This window comes from Chelonoidis abingdonii, chromosome 19 (assembly GCF_003597395.2).
Source record: "Chelonoidis abingdonii isolate Lonesome George chromosome 19, CheloAbing_2.0, whole genome shotgun sequence".
Classification (NCBI taxonomy): Eukaryota; Metazoa; Chordata; order Testudines; family Testudinidae; genus Chelonoidis; species Chelonoidis abingdonii.
Window position 1 is genome coordinate 2,351,929 of NC_133787.1, and position 22,239 is coordinate 2,374,167.

A 22,239-nucleotide genomic window follows, 5' to 3' on the forward strand; every position below is an offset into this window, starting at 1 on the left:
CACAATCCACCGCAGCACTCCTCCAAACTTTCTATTTCTCTCTTATCAAACTCTTCTCTTCTGCAACTTCTGCAACCTGCACTCTGCTCCAATCAAACCTTCCTCCTTCAACTCCCACACTGTCTGACTGAAGCAGGGGGTTTTTATCACATGACTGAAGTCAGGTGCTCTAATTGGAGTCAGGTGCTCTAAATGGCTACAGGTGTTCTAGTTAATCTAAAGCAAACCTTCCTCCCTTGGCAGAAAATAAGGCCCCCTGCTAACACTCTCATGCTGCCCTCTGGCCATGCTGTATCAGAAACCCCAGAATAAAATGTGTATGTTGGTTTCATTAAGGTTACAGTGCAGCCTGGAAAAGCCTGTTTCAGTCCTAAAGTTTGTAGGTGTTAACGTAACGTTATCCTCTCCAGTGCCCTGCTTGCCTATGAAATCGCACACCAGGCAGCCTAGAATGTAGGAAGTCTAGAGGTCTGTTTTAAAGTCCTGTCAACCTAAAAATCACACCTCTCTCCCAGCGAATCAAATCACAGGCAGGGATTCTGTGCTTTACAGAACCAATCAATATGATCCCTGTGAGTGCTAGGAAATTACTCCTGCTGGTCAGCTATCTTATGCATTGTTGCATGATAGATTGGTGATGGTGGAAGGTAGCACTGGAGAGAATCTACTTTCAGTTTGCCACCTGGCATAGAACATCATATGGAGCTGTTATACAAAGGGATGTCATTGTAAGCCCATCGTTTGCACTAGAAATAACTTGAAAAGGGATAAAGTCTCTTGCATTCATTTGGTTTCTGTGTCTTCAGTGATTGCATAATCAATGTGCAATCCATGACTCTATAAACCGCTGCTTCCCAGGCTGGTCGTTGTGTGCTCCAGCCTTGTGCATCTTAGTGCTTGTGCAAACTCTCCCTCTTGTGTCTGCCTGTGTGTGCTCTGGGCTTGCCTCAGTCCTGCCTGCCGTACATGGTGTATTCTTTATATTTTTATTGATCCTGCATTGTAAGCTCTGATTTACAGAGAAAGACATTACTGTAAAAATCAGGTATTTTCCAGGCACTCCTCTTCTTCCCTTCAGTGCTGGTGAAAGCAACAAACAGCATCACCTGAAATACTGGGCCAGCTCTGCAGTGGATACTAGAACAGCACATTCCCACCCAGGGCATATCTGCGCTGCAAGCCAGAGGTGTGACATACCCGAGCCAGCCTGTGCTGCGCTGCCGCTCCATCAGAGCTACCTCGAGGGTGTCTACACGTGCTGCAGCTACACTCCTGATGGCAGTGTAGATGTACCCACAGTGAGTCCATAACACAACTTTCTCCCTTGTTCCTGTGCTGGCAGAAAATTCTGAAGTGACACACAGGCTGCAGGCATCCCCTTGCCATCTTGCAAACTCTTGGAATTTTATCACAAGTCTTTCAGTACTTGGTGTTGTTCATAAGGGCCCAGCTGCCGGAGCCACATCATTACAAAAGAAATTTCAGCTTTTATTTAAAAAAACAAAACGTGACTTGTGCTTGAAAATGTGAAGCGAATACGATCTAAAGGCCAGAAACCAGAAGACCGAGAAAGGTCCCATAATTTTAAAACCAAGCATGTGATTTTTGAAAGCTTGGGGTTGGCAATACCGAACTGAATTATAGTAAAGGAGAAGCTGGATATGAGTCAGCAGTGTGCCCTTGTTGCCAAGAAGGCTAACAGCATATTGGGCTGTATTAGTAGGAGCATTGCCAGCAGATCGAGGGAAGTGATTATTCCCCTCTATTTGGCACTAGTGAGGCCACATCTGGGTATTGCGTCCAGTTTTGGGCCCTTCAATACAGAAAAAATGCTGACAAATTGGAGAGAATTCAGCAGAGGACAACAGAAATGATCAGGGGACTGGGGCACATGACTTGAGGGTGCATGATGATTAGGGGGGAGGGATAGCTTAGTGGTTTGAGCATTGGCTTGCTAAACCTAGGGCTATGAGTTCAATCCTTGAGGGGGCCATTATGAGGATTGGTCCTGTCCTGAGCGGCAGGGGACTAGATGATCTCTTGAGGTCCCTTTCAACCCTATGATATTTTCTGTTTATTATCTGTCACTTTCTTAATGATTCCCAACATTCTGTTCTCTTTTTTTACTGCTACTGCACATTGAGTGGATGTTTTCAGTGAACTATCCACAAAGACTCCAAGATCATAGAATCAATCATAGAATATCAGGGTTGGAAGGGACCTAAGGAGGTATCTAGTCCAACCCCCTGCTCAAAGCAGGACCAATCCCCAACTAAATCACCCCAGCCAGGGCTTTGTCAATCCTGACTTTAAAATGGCTTTAAGGAAGAGGAGATTCCACCACCTCCCTAGGGAACCCATTCCAGTGCTTCACCACCCTCCTAGTGAAAAAGTTGTTCCTAATATCCAACCTAAACCTCCCCCACTGCAACTAGAGACCATTGCACCTTGTTCTGTCATCTGGTACCACTGAGAACAGTGCAAGATCGCTTTCTTGAGTGGTAACAGCTAATTTCCCCATCATTTTATATGTATAGTTGGGATTATGTTTTTCAATGTGCATTACTTTGCATTTATCAACATAGAATTTCATCTGCCATTTTTTTGCCCAGTCGCCCAGTTTTGTGAGATCCTTTTGTAGCTCTTCACAGTTTCCCTGGGACTTAACAATCTGGGATAGTTTTGTAGAATCTGCAAATTTTGCCACCTCACTGTTTACCCCTTTTTCCAGATCATTTATGAATATGTTGACTAGGACTGGGGAGGGATAGCTCCAGGGTTTAAGCATTGGTCAGCTAAACCCAGGCTTGTGAGTTCAAGCCTTGAGGGGGCTATTTAGGGGTCTGGGGTAAAAATCTGTCAGGAATGGTACTTGGTCCTGCTGTGAAGGTAGGGGGCTGGACTCAATAACCTTTCGAGGTCCATTCCAGTTCTGTGAGATAGGTATATCTCCATATTATTATAGTACAGACCCCTGAGGGATGCCACTATTTACCTCTCTCCATTTTGAAAACTGACCATTTATTCCTACCCTTTGTTTCCTATCTTTTTACCAGTTACCAATCCATGAGAGGACCTTCCCTTATACCATGACAGCTTACTTTCCTTAAGAGCCTTCAGTGAGGGACCTCATCAAAGGCTTTCTGAAAATCTAAGTACACTATATCCACTGGATCCCTCTTGTCCACATGCTTATTGACCCTCTCAAAGAATTCTAAGATTGGTGAGGCATGATTTCCTTTTACAAAAACGATGTTGACTTTTCCCCAACAAATTATATTCATCTATGTGTCTGAAAATTTTGTTCTTTACTGTAGTTTCAACCAGTTTGCCCAGTACTGAAGTCAGGCTTACTGGTCTGTAATTGCTGGGATCACCTTTGGAGCCCTTTTTAAAAATTGGCATCACATTACCTATGCTCCAGTCATCTGGTACCGGAGCTGATTTAAATGATAGGTTACAGACTAGAGGTAGTAGTTCTGCAAGTTCACATTTGAGTTCCTTCAGAACTCTTGGATGATACCATCTGGTCCTGGTGACTTATTACTGTTTAGGTTATCAATTTGTTCCAAAATCTCCTCTAATGACACCTCAATCTGGGAGTTCCTCAGATTTGTCACCTAAAAAGAATGGCTCAGGTTTGGGAATCTCTCTCACATCCTCAGCCATGAAGACTGAGACAAAGAATTCATTTAGTTTCTCCACAATAGCCTTATGGTCCTTGAGTGCTCCTTTACATCTCGATCATCCATTGGCTCCACTGGTTGTTTAGCAGGCTTCCTGTTTCTGATGTACTTAAAAATGATTTTGCTATAATTTTGAGTCTTTCGCTAGCAGTACTTCAAATTCTTTTTTGGCCTTTCTAATTATATTTTTACACTTCATTTGCCAGTGTTTATGCTCCTTTCTATTTTCCTCACTAGGATTTAACTTCCACTTTTTAAAGGATGCCTTTTTGCCTCTAATTGCTTCTTTTACTTTGTTGTTTAGCCATAGTGGCACTTTTTTGGTTCTCTAACTGTTTTTTAATTTGGAGTGTACATTTAAGTTGAGCCTCTATTACGATGTCTTTAAAAAGTTTCCATGCAGCTTTCAGGGATTTCACTTTTGGTGCTGTACCTTTTAATTTCTGTTTAACTTCCTCATTTTTGTGTAGTTCCACTCTCTGAAATTAAATGGTACAGTGTTGGGCTGCTGTGGTGTTTCCTCAGCCACAGGGTTGTTAAATTTGATTATATTATGGTCACTATTACCAAGCAGTCCAGCTATAAAGACTTCTTGGACCAGATCCTGTGCTCCGCTTAGGACTAAATCTAGAATTGCCTCTCCTCTTGTGGGTTCCAGGACTAGCTGCTCCAAGAAGTAGTCATTTAAAGGTATCAAGAAACTTTATCTCTGCATCCCGTCCTGAGGTGACGTGTACCCAGTCAATATGGGGTAGTTGAAATCCCCCATTATTATTATTGAGTTTTTTATTTTTATAGCCTCTCTAATCTCCCTGAGCATTTCGTAGTCACTAGCACCATCACCATCCTGATCAGGTGGTCGGTAATATATCCCTACTGCTATATTCTACTTATTCGAGCATGGAATTACTATCCATAGAGATTCTATAGTACAGTTTGGTTCATTTAAAATTTTTACTTCTTTTGATTCTATGCTTTCTTTGACATATAGTGCCACTCCCACCCCAGCACGACCTGTTCTGTCCTTCCAATATATTTTGTACCCTGGTATTACTGTGTCCCATTGATTATCCTCATTCCACCAAGTTTCTGTGATACCTATTATCTTAATATCCTCTTTTAATACGAGACACTCCAGTTTCACTCATCCTATTATTTAGACTTCTAGCATTTGTATATAAGCATTTTAACAACTTGTCACTTTTTAGCTGTCTGCCATTACATGATGTAATTGGATGGGCCTCTCTTTCATTTGACATACTTGTGTGCTACCATTGCTTCATTGCTGTTGGTACTCCAGCTACCTCAAGTGTATCTACACATGCTTCAATCACACCACCTGAGTGCAGTGTACCCTAATCTATTTGCACAAGGTCTCTGGCAGAACAGGGACTTGACTCTGGGTGGCTGGAATCCCAGGCTAGCACATTAGTCTCTGGACAAGCCTTCCTCTCTTCTGCTCTTCTCCAGCCCTGCTCCAGAAGGATGATTGATCACTGTGATGCTGGACAATTGAAGGTGTGGGGCACAAAGGTAAATAAGGGGAACGATCAGATGAGGAGCTTAGGGGATGCCTCCGTGAAAACAACTCTGATGGAGTTTGGAGGAGATGAGCCACTGTTAAAGTCCATTCCCCACCTCCTCTCCTCTTTTTGGGGCCATTTCCTGAAGTTCTTACTTAGGCAAAACTCCCATTAATTTCAGTGAGAAAGAAGCCTATAGACTGAGGATTCTGGAATTTCATTCTGGTATTCTCTCCACCTTGTATCCCCTCTCATCCCTTTTACCTTTCTAAAACAGCAATTGCCTTTTGTTTCAACCCTATGGAGTTTGTCTTACCTGGGAGTAATAAGTTTTCCTATGGCTGCTGTTAGTTCTGTGAGGATGATCTCACTCCCATATTTTAAGTGTTTCACTTCTTGTTATTCATTTTTTTTCCTCTGGTAAAAGTCTCTTAGTGGTTTTGTGCTTCTCCTTAGCAGAAGCTCCCAGTCATAGCTTCCAGCATGGCATCCCAGAGGGCTTCCACTTTAGGATGAAAGATATTGTTATTATCTAGGCCCTGTGGTCCAATGAAGTTCTTTAAGCTGTTCTATAAACCTAGGCATAATTTAATAAGTGACTATAGATTTTCCATCTCGGGGGCTTTACTCTTCTCGTGAGTTGCTATTAACTGCAGTGTTTATCACAAGAGGCTTCTCATTAGAAGGCAGTATATCTAGCACTGTGTGTATAACCAAAAGGGATGGTCAAAATGTTCTGGCCTAGGTGGCTGATGTGGGGCCCCTGGGCCCAGATCCTCAAAGGTATTTACACTCCTCACTTCCATGGAAATCAAAGAATGAAATCAGGGGAAGCAAGAGAAGATGAGACTCTAGCTGAGCACATGGGGAGGGGGAGGATTCACCGTCATTTCTGGGCCCTCTGGACTGCAGTTCAGAAACGTTCACACTTTTTGTTCTCCTCTCATGAGAGTTCATATGAGCGAAGTTTGGAGACGAGAAATGTTCATCAGAAGCACATTTCAGAAAGGGGCATCATTTGCTATGGATTAAGGGGTGCAGTTCCCTCCCCCCAAGACTTTGGTTTGCCCCACTGTCCCCAATTTTTGTCTATATGCTCCACTTCTCCCTCGCCCCAACCTTTTGTGGGATATCATTTAATCACATGTAATATTCTATATGCTGACACAACTTTGCCCCCTGCCAGAATTTTTATGAAATAACAACCTTGATTTCAAGCCTGTAGCCAAGGTTCAGTCGAGTTAAGGGAATAAAAGATCATTTTATGGCAAAATGAAACTTGTTTCAGGTGGAAATGTAAGTGACTTGCAAAGGAGATGTCAGCCAATGAGGAAACGGAAACAGCACCATGGAACTTTGGGAACGAGGCACAAAGCTCAACTAGCAAATGCCAAGTATTGACTAGCTGATGAAAGGTCAAAGTTTCAAAAGTACCTAAGTGATTTAGGAGATGAAATCCCATTTTCAAAAGTGACTTAGGCACTTAGGAGCCTAAATTTCATTGAGAATCTATGGGATGTAGGCTCCCGGGGCCAGATTTTCAAAGTTATTTAGGCACCTAAGGAATAAATCCCTCTGGGTGTCTGTCTGCATCTTTTTTAAATTTAGCCCTAAATTCCATTTTCAGGAGTGACACAGGCACCTAAGATTACAAATACAGTCAAATACAGATGGTCCCCGACTTATGCAAGCATTCCGTTCCGGAATGCCTTGTGTAACTCAAATTTTGTGTAAGTTGGAAACTATACCCTATCATTACACAAAAAAATCAAACGAAATAAACCCACCTCATATTTCTAGCTTACGGAACTTTTTCCATAAATGCAGATTTGCGTAAGTCGGGTTTGCATAACCCAGGTGGTGTCTGTAAGGAATTTGTGGCTGTTAACCTAGAAGGACCAAAGCTTACTCTCAATGCCAGTTCGTATTGCTGCTGCTATGTTTGCGCCTCACTTACGCTAGGCAGCAGCATATGTAGTTGTAAAGCTGTCAGTGGAAGCTCTGAGCCTTTTCTAACATTAGATTCCCCCCCCCCAGGGACTTTCCTATCATCACTACAGCAGATATAGCACTGTGGTGGTTGGCTGTAGTGTAAACAAGGCTCTGGGGGATGCTGCTCTTTTTCAGCTATCTACTCGTGCTCTGAGCAGAGCTAGGTGATGTGGTTGGAAGGCCATTGGTGCCAGCAGGATGTCTACACTAGAGTTCAGATTATTGCTACTACCAGGGGACCTGTCCCTGTGGCAGCTACAATGGGTGTTTCAGGGATACAAGGCTAGTGTAGATGCACCCAGAAAGACCTGTCAGAAAGAAATTCTCACCCTTTCAAAGGCCACTGGCCTCCAGGTAGAAGAAAGTTACAGCAAGTGGGTATGACTAATTGGAGCTATTTGTAGACAGACTGCGGTGCAATGCCACTGAGATCCTTAGAGGTGCTTAGCCTTGCCACGTAGAGATTTAGTTGCGATGCACATGTGTGATTTGGGTGAGTGACTGTTTTTAAGGCTCTGGATATAGCGTTCTTCGAGATGCAATGCTCTAGCTGGAAGGTGACTCCCCTGTGATGACCCACACACCTCTTTCCTCCACAGGTATAGTTTCATTGCACAGAAACTACACTGTCTCATTTTTCAGTGTAGCCCTTTTTTTTGGTGAGGCAAGAGAATCAAATCTTTAACGTGCCCTCCTCCCCTCTTTTCCCAACACATCACTGCCCCACAATACATCAGTATCTTTCCCCCTTAGTTCTTTGCTCCAATGAAATGCAAAGACACAAACATCAGCCTGTAACAGGGTGTGGACTCACCACAGCAGCACCTCCTGCTGGTTGGTTTGGGAATTAGCTCTTTCAGCAGTACGCCTTCGCTAGTGGTGTCTCGCTCACCATTACTCTCGTGGTCTCCACTGTCCTCACAGTCAGACCCACTGTGGTGTCTGCTTCTGGACACTGCCCTCTGGCTGCACCCGTTCCGCTGACTCTCCATCCTTCCGGGGACCAGCAGTTTCTGGATCTATCACTCACCTCCCAGTGGCTCACTGCAGTCCTCAGTCTAGCCCGTTCCTCCAAGGGTAAACTGCAGTCTGGCTTAACCACTCTCATCACTGGCAAGTGGGGGGAAAGAGGGGAGGCCAGGCCTGCACTCCAGGCCCTTACCCAGGGACCCTCTAGCCTCAGCCACTTACTGCCCTCCTCCAACTCTCCTCTACTACCTACTTCCCTGGGCCACTTCCCCATCACCCCAGCACCTTCTCTGCCCCTTTGTGTCAGGGTCCCAGTCTGGCAGTCATCAACCCAGAGCTCTCCCATCCTCTGCTGGCCCTGCTCTATCTTAGGTGCTTCTCTAAGAGCCAGTTCTTCTCCCTTTGCCCTCCAGGGAGAGACTGAGCTCCTCTCCTCCCTGCAGCCTTTTTATAGGGCCCAGCCTGGCCATGATTGGCTGCTTTCAAGCCACCACTTGATTGGCTCCCAATAGACCCTTCCAGGACACGGCCACACTGTATCTGCATGCAAAGTGGTCTCTCTGTGAGATGCAGCATGACCTGTCCTCCTCTTTACAGCCTAAAATACTCAGATGTTGTCCATTAGCTATTCATACTCGGTTCCCGCAGCAGCTGGGAGCAATGACAGTTGAGAAGTTTCATGCACAGGGTGCATCTGCACTGCAATCCAGACAGTATTCATAGGCACACCTGAGTGAGCATTGATCAAAGGAGCTCAGTGAAAATAGTAGTGTTGCCATGGTAGCATGGGCTAGCTGTCCAAGTATGTACCCGGATCCCGGGTGGGATTGTACTCGAGTAGCTAGCCCAGGCTGCCACAGCTACACTGTTTTTAGCCAGCTAGCTCAGTCAAGGCTAGCTGTGATATGCCTACGTATGCAGCAATCGTGCCTCCTGATTGCCAGGTAGATGTACCCATAGAGATATCAGCACCCGTCCTGGGACCTCACCCTGCCAGGTTCTGGAGTGGTTGCATGGAGAGGATGGATGGGGTAGCTTTGGGAATTTCAAATCAATATTTTTCCCCTCGGGTGCAGGCATTTTCACAGTATGCTCATGTTTAAATCTAATTTCATTTTCAAGGTTCAGCCCTGGAGGACGTAAGTCCATCATTGAACTCGAACCAGCAAATGAGCAGAAAACTCAGCAGGAGTCCCAGGCAGCCTCAGAACAAACTGACAGCAGCATTTCTATGAGGTTTGTACAGAAATCGTCAGCCTCAAGAGTCTGATTCTATAGGGGACCCATTCTACCATAGCTGTCCCGTCTGTGAGCTATCAGCTGCATTTCAGTAAGTGCGACCAGGGCCATCCTAGAGGATCTGGCTGTCACAGATGCCCTTTCCCAGCAACCCAGTGGGACTTGAGCTCTTCTCAGTTAGATTTCCCCCTAGTGCAGGCTGCAGGAGATAAACATCTATTGGCTACTTGGCAAAGCTGCAAAGCTCTGGTGACTTATTCCTTTTCTGTTCGAATGTTTCACCAGAAACTCCAGAGAGATGGATGTGGAGAAACATGCTGATGGGATGAGTGAAGAGGAGACCCAATGCAAAGAGCCGCTGGACAGAAGTGATTCCTCAGAAATAAAGGTAGCAATTCCTCAAGCCCTATTGCCTGGATCCCATGAAGTCCAAGTCATTCACCTGCTTGACCTGCTCACTCCAGCAGAATCATACTAGTCCCCTTCCCTACCTTTCCGCACCTGTAAAATGGGGATAGTGCTACTGACTTCCTTTCTTTTGAGGTAGAATGATGAAAAATAGTGGCAAAGAGCTGGGTATTATCATTGTGACGTTGTGAAGCACACAGAATTCAAGAGGCGGCAAAGTTAAGTTTGCGGTATGTTCTAGTTAAGGGTTCCCAGGTAGTCACTGATAAGAATTTAACTGTCGTAACGGAGTATTCACTCTGGAAATTTTCTCTTGACTGGGAAATATAGTGCTCAGTGACCATAAATATATTGTGAACCATGTTTTCAAATACAGGCCTGTAGTGTATTCAGCATTGTCTGCTTCGTTGCGTAACGCTGGTAGACCCCTGTTGTTGGCAGCCAGGATTGAACTTGCGACCTCTGGAGCTTGGTGCATAAGCTGAAAGCCAGCGGGCTGTTAGCTAAGGCTGTAGAGCAAATGCATTTAATTCTCTCTCGCTAAGTGGTCTCGGTGCCACTAGCTGGGACAGAACACAACACCCAGGAGGTGTGTGGGTTACAGTTGCACAGGTGAACCAGCAGCAGAGAATCCTGTGGCACCTTATAGACTAACAGACGTTTTGGAGCGTGAGCTTTCGTGGGTGAATACCCACTTGGTCAGACGCAGGTCAACCAGGGTGAACGGAAATGCATTATTAGTAGTTGAAGTATGGACCTAACTATGCCTTTGCTTCATATGCACATCGTTGTGTGAGGACACTTTTCTGAACTGGGTCTGGGCCTTTGCTTTTGATGAGATGTCCCTATGTATGTGCAATACAATAATGTATGCAGCAGGCGTGCTATGTTCAGAGACAGACCAGCCAAGAGCAAAATGGCTGCAGTGTTCGTTGTGAAAAGGAAGGGGCGGCTCAAGATTGGGAGTGGCAGTTTGATTGCCCTAGCTCAGTGCTGTCAACCTCTCCAGACAACTGTACCCAAGTTTCACCTCACTTAAAAACGACTTGCTCACAAAATCAGGCATAAAAATACAAACATGTTAACAGCATACTATTACTGACAAATTGCTGACTTTCTCATTTGACGATTGGGCCGTCTCCAGCGTTTTGCTGCCCCAAGCAGCGCAAACAAAAAAAAAAGGCAAATCGGCGCAGCATACCCCGTTACTTCGGCGGCAGGTCCTTCCCTCCAAGAGGAACTGAGGAACCTGCCACTGAACTGCCGTCGAAGAGCCAGACGTGCCACCCCTCTCTGTTGGCTGCCCCAAGCACCTGCTTGCTGCACTGGTGCCTGGAGCCGGCCCCGTTGACCATTGTGATACAGCATGGCCAGAGGGCAGTAGGAGAGAATTAGAAGGGAGCCTTATTCCCTGTAAGGGGAAGAAAGTTTGCTATAGATTAACTAGAGCGCCTGAAGCCAGAGCACCTGCAGTCAGTCACATGATAAAAACCCCTGCTTCAATCAGACAGTGTGGGAACTGAAGCAGAGAGGATTGGTGTTGGAGCAGAGAACAGTTTGAAGGGAAGCAGAGGACAGTTTGAAGAAGTGCTGTGGTGGACTAAGAAGTCCAAGACCCTAGGTGAGGGGCACTTGGCTTGTGCAGAGGGAGGGCAGGAAGCCCCCCACAAGCTGAAGGGCAGGAGAGGGAAGTAGCCCAGGAGAAGGAACCGTCAGTTCAAGTGGTTCACCACTATCCTCAGGGCCTCTGGGCTGGGACCTGGAGTAGAGGGTGGGCCCAGGTCCCTCCCTCTCCACTCCCCTCCTCTAGGACACTAGTGGGGCAATTAATATTCCAATTCAGGGGCAAGAAATTGTGCCCTGAAAATATGCCCCCAAAGAAGAGAAAGCGTGAGACCCATCATAATAGTGCTGGCAATTTGCCACACCATATAATTATAAAATAAATCAATTGCTGTGGTTGCACAGGTGACCCATACAGTTCAGTGTATAGTATATAGTGTATAGTATATACAAGTTATTGTAGGACATTTTAGTTTGTACTGACTTCACTAGTGCTTTTTATGTAGCCTGTTGTAAATCTAGACAAATCTCTAGATGAGTTGATGTACCGCCTGGAAGAGCTCTGAGTACATATACACCTGGTTTGAGAACCACTGCCCTAGCTTGTGCTGCTTGTTTCATAGATGCTAATGGTGGGTGCTGATGAAGTGGAAGGTATTTCTCGGACTCAGAGCCCGGCGGAGCTCAAGGAATCACTGTGGTTTGTGGAGCCAGAAGACCTTTTTGCAACAGGGGTGGAAGAAGTAAGCAGGAGATTCACTGGATTTAAGACTGTTCTCTCACTCCCTTGTCTCTTGCCTCACTTCTAAGGATCATTCCCAGGGACACTCCTGTAGCAGCCCCACAAAATGCCCTATACCATACACTGTACGATGCTGCCATCATTGCAACATGTGTTAACTGGTTCTAAGTCTCATGGACCTTAAAGTCTATGTATCTTTTAGAACCTTTCTTCTGAAGAGCAGTAACACCTTTCTGAGGAAAAACTCCCATTGACTTCACTTTAACTGATTTCAGTAAAAGCTTTGCCTGGATAGAGTGTAAAGACTTCAATACACATCCCTTCACTAATTAACTGGTTAATAATAACAATTCTGGCAGTGCCTATTTCCTTAGCACTGGAATGGAGAATAGCGTGTTAGGAGTAAGCCAAACTGAGTCGCTATGTCTTGCATTGGGCTCTGCTGACTCTTACTTTGTCTGAAGGCCCTTCAAGGGCTGGGAATTCCAGAGAAGAGGAACATCACCTGAGGGGACATCCTGCCACCCATAGGTCTCCAAGGCCGCACTATTGATGTCTTATGACCATGGAGACTACGTATCCCCTATGGCCCTTCAGTTTAGATCAGGGAGGTTGTAAGCTGGAGATTAGAAACATTCCATTTGTGCCTGCCCCACTGGAGGAGCCAGTATTGTCTGTGCCTTGCTCCCAACAGCTGCTGTCAGAGTAGAATGCCAGGGCATTTGACAGGATGAAGGATGAAGCTCTTCTGAAGTTGCTATCCATTGATTTCTGCACTTTGAAATGTTTAACTGTGTCGTATCTGCCTTGCTCCACCCTCATTCCCTTACCCCTTGCCACCAGGTGTTTGACATCTTGCCCCTCTATGGAATGCTGCAACCCAGCGAGAGTCAGCAGGTCTCGTTCACCTTTTATGGCCACGCCGACATCACTGCCCGGGCCAAGGCACTGTGCAAAGTTGAGGGAGGCCCTACCTATGAGATCATGCTGAGCGGAGAGGCTTCACTCATCAGTTACGCCTTTGACATAAAGGAGATTGACTATGGGCTGCAGGTAAAACACAGGAGAGGCCTGAGTTTCAGAGCCACCAACTTCCATTCAACTGGCTGGATGTGCCATCATCTCGTGCAGTCATATGTCCCCTTCTGACAGGTTGCCCCTGTTTCTGGATACCGTTATATGGCCCTCACAACCCCTCTCTCACTGTCAGCAGAACCTCCTCTGCATAACATACACCTGTATCCCAACAATCTCTTTCTTGTGGGCAGCATAACCTCTTCAGTCTTTGTCCATCATGAAGCCCTGCATCTTTTGGTATCTACTGTTCTTGGGCTTAGTAGAAGGGAAGCAGTAGAAGTAAGATTGCTGTTGCTTATAGGAAAAATGATTCTATCGATTAACTCCAGCCGCACTAGTAAAGGTCAATCAGTTTCATGCCATGATCAGCCTGTGCATGGGATTCCTTTGCTGGTACAGTAGGAAACAGGACGAATGTACTATGTTGTAGGGTGTTTTAATGAACCTGCACATTAATGAAGGAAAAATAAACCCTTGAAGGATCTGTGTTAGTTTTCAGATTCATCCTGCCCATGGAGGGAGCTGTTCATTAGAAAACGTGGCAGCCCCAGTGACAGCGAGATATGGGAAATCTGAGGTTTTCTGTGACCAGCCTCCTTGACCATGTAGAGAAAGACAGAGGAGGGGGAGTTTAGAGACGCATGACATGCCTTCAGAGTCTGTAGGAGAATACTTAGTAATTAGTGACATTTGGTTTCTACTTCTGCAAATGCCTGAAAACAAATTAAAGGCAGTGGGGCAGTTTCATCCATGTATTAAAGCACCACAGATGAATTGAGCTCCTTTCCTTTAACCAGTCATTCAGTTTTCTGTGTTGCCTTTTCACCATTAATAGTGTATTTAACTAGAACCCAGTAATTGTAGACCAAATGGTGTGAGACTGAGATATCAGAAACAAAACTCAAAGAACCACTGTTTCACTTAAACCATCTAAAAAAGACCAAAGACAGTATTATAGAAATCTCTTTAGATGTTAATGCACCTATTGTATTCCTTTTCCTACCAGTGCAGGTTCCAAAAACACTTGGGCATAGGAGCATTTTCCTGTATACATCCTCCAGGCTCATCCAAGCAGCGTTGGACAGAATCCAGTGTTTACGACATTTTAAAAAATGCTTTCCCTGGGGATGAATGATACGTTCATTCATTATTAGAATAATGTCAACTAACATCACATACATTGGATTATGCTATCACTGGAATGGGACAAATCTGCCCTGATCTATCTCCTTTGACTTCAGGGGAGTTATACCAGGGATCAGTTTGACCCAGGGAGTCTGAAATACAGGACTGTCTTCCAAAATAAATGGTTTGAAGTGTTGTAGCCGTGTTGGTCTCCAGTTATGAGAGAGACAAAGGTGGGTGAATCAATCTTTATTGGATTAACTCCTGTTGGTGGAAGGGACAAGCTTTCAACAGAAGTTGGTCCAATAACAGATATAATCTCACCTATCTTATCTTTCCCATAAGAGGCATATTTGGAAAATGGCAGCAAGGAATAGGAAATGTTCATGCTTTCTGGAGCTGAGTGGGATCTCCCAGGTATTTCTGTCCTCGTTCACAGCTTCTCCTGCTTACCAGATAGGAATTGCCAGGCTGGATTAGACCCCAGGGCCAGGCAGTCCAGTGTCCTGTCTCTGACATTGGCTCAGAGGCCTCAGAGGAAGGTGCAGGATCCTGAAGCAGGTAGTTATGGAACTAACTTCCCCCAGGAAATACCCCCATCAATTAGAGGCTAATTTATGCCCTGAAGCCAGGAGGATTTACATCCCCTCCAAAACTCCTCCTTGCTTCCTGATTGCTATTTAAATCCTTTCTCTCATAAGTCTGCATGTTCTTACAGAATATCCAGTCCGTTCTGGATTCCTGCTGAGCTAGTGACCACAGTGACATATTGTGGTAAAGAGTTTCACAGCCTAGCTGTGCACTGTCTGGAAGACTGTTTCCTTCGGGCCAGTCTCTTGCTTTCAGTGAATATCCCCTTATCTGCGTGTTACGAGTATGTGGGAAGCGAATCTGAAAAAAAGCCTTGGTATTGACACTCCTGTTCCTCTCATTTCCCCTCAGCTGTTTGACCAAGTCATTGAAGCTGAAATCACGCTATACAATAGCGGGAAGGTTGGATTTGGCTACATGGTACTGAACATGAGCCAGGCCTCCGCCGACAACCCTCCGCCAGGAGTGCCACTGATCCTGCCTGCCACTGTGAGTTCTGTGACAGATGGATGGAGCCCTGAGGGGCTAGAGTTAAAATCCTGGTACTGCGTGCCAGAGGCCCCACAAGTGCTGGTAGCTGGGCTGATCACCGTTCCTAAGGGAAGCCCCCTCCTTGGCACAGCAAGGGTGATTGTCTAGCTGTGTTGCCAGAGGATGAGGATGTAAATCCAACAGGGCAGATGATGGAAGGTTTTAGCTGCTGGGAGCTAGTGAAAGTCAAATGGACGTGCTCCTTAATAGAATCCCTTAATATATTCTAAGTGGCAGGTGGTTCCCCTGTCAAACGACCAGCTGCAGGCAGCTCAAGTGCTTTGGCCACACTTTGAGCTCTGGCTGCTGGGAGCTTTGGGTTTGTGCTAATGATGGAGCTGGATTGCACAGATTCTTTTTTCTTCCCAACAGAACCTGGGTCACATTGCCCTGCCCAGCCCAGCCAATCTCAGATCCTGGTCTGTGACCCAGCAAGATATACTCCTTCCCCACTTGCCCAATCACAGACGCCAGCTTATCCACCCACTCCTTCAGCACGAGCATACTAGCGTGTCTCTTTTAAGTGCTCAGGAGTATACCTGTACTGGCACATTTCGTTTAAGAACAGTCCTTGCTGTTTTTATGGGCTCAGAGATCTCAGGAGTGAGGAAAGCCCAGTGTGTCTCTGTTGCTCAGTTTCTCTTTCACTCACATTCTTGCTTTCTCAGCAGCAGGGCCGGTGCTACTATTAAGGCGAACTGGGTGGTTGCCTAGGGCACCAAGATTTGGGGGTGCCAAAAAGCAGTGCCCCCAATTTTTTTTACAGCAGTTCCTCGCCGAGCACGCAGTCACTGCTCCACTTCTCCCACCTCCCAGGCTTGCAGCACCAATCAGCTGTTTGGCACCGCAAGGCTGGGAGGGGAGGAGAATTAGAGCGGGTGCAGTGTGCTCAGGGAGGAGGCGGAGCAGAGGTGAGCTGGGGTGGGGAGGTACCGCATTTCTCCCTGAGCTGGTGGGGGTGGGCAGCTGCCGCAGGGAGGGCCTCAGAACTGGGGGTGAGCTCCCATGGGGGGGGCGCCTCAGGGCTTGGGGTGGGGGGAGGCGCAAGGTGGACGTTTCACCTAGGGCGTGAAACTTCCTTGACCCAGCCCGCTCAGCAGACCTCGGAGTCACCTCCACTAGACACAGACCTGCGTGCCTCTGCACTTGCTTGTGTTTTCTGCTTTGATGGGCTTTGCCTGCAGCTTGTGTTATTCTCCTTAGCGCAAAGTACTGCCTGAGGTCCTGCTGGTCCTTGTGCTGCTGGATGGGCTGGGCTGGGGGCTGGGAGGGCTTCCCCTGCTCCCATGACTCTGCAACAGGCCCCCAGCAGAGCAGCAGGATGTTAGGGAGTGTAGCCCATAGAGCTTAGCCTTTTCTTTTCCTTAGCAGTAGCTAGGCTAGACTAGACCCTGGTTCCTCCAGCTCATTACATTAGTATCCCTTGGCAACCAATACAATTATTAACCATTAAAGAATAAGACAAGAGGGGGCCAGGAGGAGTTGGAGCCAGTCCCTCTCTCCTGTTTACCTGCCCACAAGGCGGGAAGGATGCAGGGAGGGAACCAGTCTATGCCATTAAGCAGATTGCTCAGCCCCAAACACAAGGAGAAGCCCTGGTAAAGTGCTTGCCTCTTAGGCCTCATCTCACTGCCTCTGTATAGGTCTGGGAAAGCCACAGCCTGCCCCTCATGTTGCAGTGATGTCCCCTCTCTGTCCCCCTCGGCAGTGTGACTAATCTACCTGCTATATCCTTGGGAGCAGCAGTTTCAGGAAGAAATCACTGGAAACACGGAGCTGTATACCAGCTGGAAACACCTTATACCAGCCATGTACTGCCACACACTGAACAAACACCGTGGTACCTCTCAGGTTTATTGCTCCTTACAAGTCTCCTCTTTCCCAAGGAGAGGAAGCCAAATGGCTCTAATATTTCCCTTTCATGAAGCCTGGTATCCTCACATAGATGAGTCTCTGATGCCCTCTGCTGCAGCCTCTCTGAAAGTCTGATCTCCTGCCTGAGGAACAGCAAGCAGAACTGGATGGGGGCTAAGTGCTTTGGAACGGCTGCTGCCCCTCTGCTAACACAGCCAAGGACCTGGTCCGGCTGGCTTTTTACTATGTGCTGAGCTTGTGTTCCCCTGGGATTTCCACTGCGCTGTGCCCAGGGAGCGTGCTGGCTGATTGCTCTGCTCAGCAAAGATTCTGCCCCCTAACACTGTACTGTGGGGAGCAAAGCTGAGGAAATTCCATTGGAATGGGGCAGAGGGGTGACACAGGAGGGGAAAGCGGCACCTCCCCTATTGCACAGGTGCCAGTACCTTTGTCTGACAGACCCTGCCTGAGGTGGGCTCCAGGTCTGGGGCTGCTAGAGCCAGGGAGTAGCCACTCTGCATGGAAGGCTGACAATCAACCCTGCAAAGTGTCAGCCAAGAGAACCTGCAGAAGTTTCCTGCTGCTCAGAGCAGCCTTGCCACCTGCTATATATGCTCCCTGCCCCTCGACTAGCACACGGGGAGCCAAGGAAAGCTGGTGATTGGTGGTGGGGGCCAGGCAGGGAGGAGCACGTTGGGGAGATCCCCTGGTTTTCTCATAGATGTTGGCCATACATGAGTTCTAAAGGCTACAGCACCTACCAGCCTTGTGGCTGGACAGCTCTCCTCAGAGCTACCTCTGGAAGCCAGCACCTTCTCTTACCTGCTGTTCTGCAGGACTGTCCGAGGTGCTGCCTTGTCAGCGCTAACCACACGATGTCCACTGGCTACTGCCGATCTGTTGTGACTGTGACACGTCAGAACGAGTTAATGAAAGACCAGGTGCCCATGCTGGAGTGCACACTGGCTCTCCTCAGTCACACTGCTCTGCTGGGTGACCCCCACACATCCCCAACAGAGGGCCTGGAATTTGCGAGAGAAGAGCCATGGACTTGCCTGTGTTTTGCTATCCCAGCTCATAAAGCCGTCTCCTTTCCAGTCCAGCTTCGTGACCCTGCAGCGCAGGGACCTCTGCATTTAGAATTACATACATGCCTAGGGTGTTTGCATCCAATATGGCCCTGCGGTTGTGTGTACTCCAGGAATGGGATCTGCACAAAACACAGTTAGCTTTTCATTTCCATTTGCTCCTCTCTTTTCGCACTGACTCCTGTATTTTGCTGGTAACAAAATTCCCTTGGTCTCTGAAGTGGACTCTCTTGTATTCCTCCCTTCACCATCCTTTAGTTTAAGTAAATGTCCAGGTAACCTCTATACACCAGCTGCTGAGCTGTCCTTTGGGTTCAGATTTTTAAAGGTACTCCGGGGTTGCTGCGCTCAGCGTTGCAGCGCCTCACCGATGGAAGAGCCTTAGTCTCATTTTCAAAAGCGATTTATCCTTGTAGGCGTTAAATCCCATCAACTGGCAATGGGGTTTTGGCTCCTAAGTGCCTAAATCCCTTTTGCAAATGAAATGTAGGCTCCTAATTGAGTTAGCTGTTGTGACACTGACTGCAGCAGCACCTGTGCACCTTCGCCAATCTAAGCCTTAGCCCATTTCTCCAATAATGCCACCTCCTGGCCCCAAGCTACCCATAGCTGTCTAAAAAGTATTCTCGTCTCGGGGATGCAGTGTATTATAGGGATGGGGCACTGGCTGGGGACTGAAGACATCTGGGTTCTGCTCTTGGCTCTGGCACTGACCTGCTGTGTGACTTTGGCTAGTCACGTCCCCTCTCTGTGCCTCAGTTTCCCCTTCCACACATTGTCTGCCTTGTCTATTTGGACTATAAGCTCTCTGGGGAAGGGATGGTCTCTCATTCTGTGTATACAGCATCTGCTCCATGGGGCTATGATTGCCTATATTACTGTTGGCCCTACTGTAATACAAATAAGAACAAGGCATGCCATGCAGCTGGAGAGACACCAGCATCCCTTCAGGCACTTACCACTTTCCTAAGCACTTCAGCCTCCCTCTCAGCATAGCCCAGCACATTTCTCTCGAGTTGCCCCGTTTTTGCTCCCTGAGTCCATTGAATGTCCTACCCCAGAGCCAATGTGTCCTTTCTCATTTCTGTCTCATGGTGCTTCCCTCTCGGTGCTGTTGGGAGGAGTGGATGGATCATGTGATATCTGCTGCTATGGGGTAGTGAAGATCAGTGACCTTAATTCTGCCCTTTGCCATTACAGAAACCAAGGACATCACTCTGTGCTATGGGTGTCAGACTTATTTTCCCCTTCTGGGCCAACTCAAGCAAAACCTCCTCCCACATTCAGGCCCTTGTGTTCCTAAAGTGATGGCCAGAGTCTTTGCCAGCCATCCCTTATCTAGTCAAGAGCACAAGCATCATCCCTGCTTTCCTCACGCACGGGCTGTAAGTGTGTAGGCAGCTGTGGTTGTGCAAATGGGCCTCTAGTTAGTGACAATCAGGCCCTGGATGTTAACTGGTGGGGCTGGGGGTGGGAGAGGTACAATAAAAGATCCATGTTAGGGAATGGGGTTTGGCAGGGACAGTACGTTCTAGGTGACGCTACGCTTTGTCACATGTACGTATATAGCGATAGTATCTGAGCGTCATGTCATTATTCTTACAGCACCCTGGTGAGGCAGGGAACTGCAGCACAGAGAGACTAAGGGAACATCTCTATAGCAGCTGGGAAGTGTAATCCCCAGTTTGGGCAGACATTCAGGTACTAGCACCTAAAAATAACAGTGTGGCTGCAGCAGCATGGGCTCGCCACCCACATACAACGCTTCCGGCTCCATACATGGGTGGCTAGCCTGGGCCACCAGGGCCACGCTGCTGTTTTTAAGGGTGATCATGTAGGTACATCTACCAGAAGTGGGAATTATATCTCCCAGCTGCTATGAAGACAGACAGACCTTCACTGAGTGGCACAAGGTCACAGAGGAAGTTAATAAGGGAGAAAGGAATTGAACGTGGGTTCCCCCAGTCCAGGCTAGCAACTTAGCCACTCAGCCCCCCTTCCTCTCGCTGCCCTGGGTGAGCTTCTCCAGTAAGTTGCTGTGTTGAAATGTGCCCCCTGCACAATTCTGGCCCAGCAACCTACTGGATGTGCCCAGCTCCTGCAGTGGTTTGCCACGCCCAGGATTCCATGCAGGTGAATGAAAACACTTCCCCTTTGCCAGCAGGAATGAAATATTTTCCTAGAAAAGACTTTCCCAAGCCTAGCACCTAGCTGTGGGCCTGCTTGGGTGACCAAATGTGAAGGGCACAGGCAGCCTCTCTTCCCCCACTCACAGCCCTGTGCAATGTGGATGAGGGTGGAGGCACAGGGCCTGAGCCCTGTTGGCTGTTACCCTCTTGGGTGCAAGCTGCCTGAAAGGGAGTAGGGTAAAAGTGGGGCTGTGGAGCTGGTTGGGCATAGTCTGTCCCCTCTCTGAGCCACAACTGGAGCCAAATCAGCCAGCAGTGCACCCTGAAGGCACCCAGGGCACATCCAGTCCTGCATTAGTACTGGTCTGACGGGGTAGGCCACACAGTGTATTCTGACACAGAGGCTTGAGCTTTTGAGTGCTTTTGGGTGTATGGAAGCTGCAACACGTCGCCTGAATCCAGTGAGAGCAACTTCACTTGTTCCGTTTGCTTCAGCTCGATGCCCTCCCTTCCTCACCTCTTGCCCCCACCCCAGCTTTTGGCAGCGTCCGCATGTGTTCAGTGAACTCTCTGCCCAGTCCCATGTCCTGGCTGTCTCCCTCCTGCTGCAGGGTTACATTGAATCAAAAAAAGAACAAGTGCTGAAGGTCTATTACCTGCCTGGAGTACCTGAGGTCTTCCAACAGACCTTCCAGATACAGGTGGCCCACCTGGAGCCGGAGAGCATCACCTTGAAAGGAGAGGGAATTTTCCCCAGGATCTGCCTGGATCTGCCCAGAAACATCAAAGGTAGGGACACCCTGCCCACCACTCCCTCTTCTGCTCAGTTCCAGACACTCACTGAAGGCTCTCTCCAGTACTGCCTTGCCTCACGTTCATAGGGCACCATCCCATGTACTTCCAAAGAACATGTAGGTTCTGGGCAGAGACCTCCTGCATCATGGAGTCCACACCCTGCTATGGCAGGCAACTCCATCGGAGAAACTTATCAAGCTCAATCCTAGCACTAGGCAGGTTGTTTGGCCCCACTCTGTCTATTGGCTCAGGGGTTTGTTAATAAAATCTTCAACCTTTCAACTGCTGCTATTGGCATGTGGTATTTACTGAGCACTGACATGGCAGCAAATGCAGGAGAGGATGTGGTCTCTGTCCCAGAAACCGTATCGTTGAGAGAGCCAGGTGATACAACAGAGGCCAGAAAGGGTCCAGGTGGGCAAGAAGTTGTGGGGGAGGAGGAAATGGGGGCAAGGAGGGGAACAGCTCAGTGAGAGTGGGACACCTGTATTAAGGAGGAAGATGAATGGGACTGGTGGAGGGATTCAGAGAGGAAGGCACATGCTCTGCATGGAATGTGAGGAGAGGTCTTTTTCACAGCAGCATTGGGATGTGCTGGACGGGAGGAAAGTGGGAAGTGAGGGGCCAGAGAGGAGGCGGGGGTTAGTCAAGGCAGGAGAAGACCCCAAGCAATAGAGAAGCGATTTAGCCACAGGGCTGCATAGGGAAGGATGGGTTTGATCGATGCTGGAGAGGAAAAGCCGAAAGGATTTAGGAATAACCTGAATGGGGTTTGTGGGGGAAAGAGAGGACTCAGATCAGACATTGAGGTAGTTTGCTTCAGTGACAGGGAGAACAATGGAGGAAGGGAGCGAGCCTGTGAGGAAAGATGAGGGGCTCACTCTGGGTCATGCTTAGCCTGAGCTGGAGGCAGGACAGCAAGACTGA

The 22,239-nt window shown here is 47.7% G+C and overlaps 1 protein-coding gene across 2 annotated transcripts in view; it reads left to right on the forward strand.

The window, feature by feature from the left end:
* The window catches only part of HYDIN (HYDIN axonemal central pair apparatus protein), a 401,019-nt gene that overhangs the window by 245,038 nt on the left and 133,742 nt on the right, over nt 1-22,239 (forward strand). For both annotated transcript variants that reach the window (XM_032795387.2, XM_032795390.2), the window contains 6 exons: nt 9,293-9,406; nt 9,695-9,797; nt 12,004-12,123; nt 12,966-13,175; nt 15,267-15,404; nt 21,129-21,306. In XM_032795387.2, the coding sequence (XP_032651278.1) occupies nt 9,293-9,406; nt 9,695-9,797; nt 12,004-12,123; nt 12,966-13,175; nt 15,267-15,404; nt 21,129-21,306 (863 nt within the window). The remainder of the gene's footprint in view (nt 1-9,292; nt 9,407-9,694; nt 9,798-12,003; nt 12,124-12,965; nt 13,176-15,266; nt 15,405-21,128; nt 21,307-22,239) is intronic.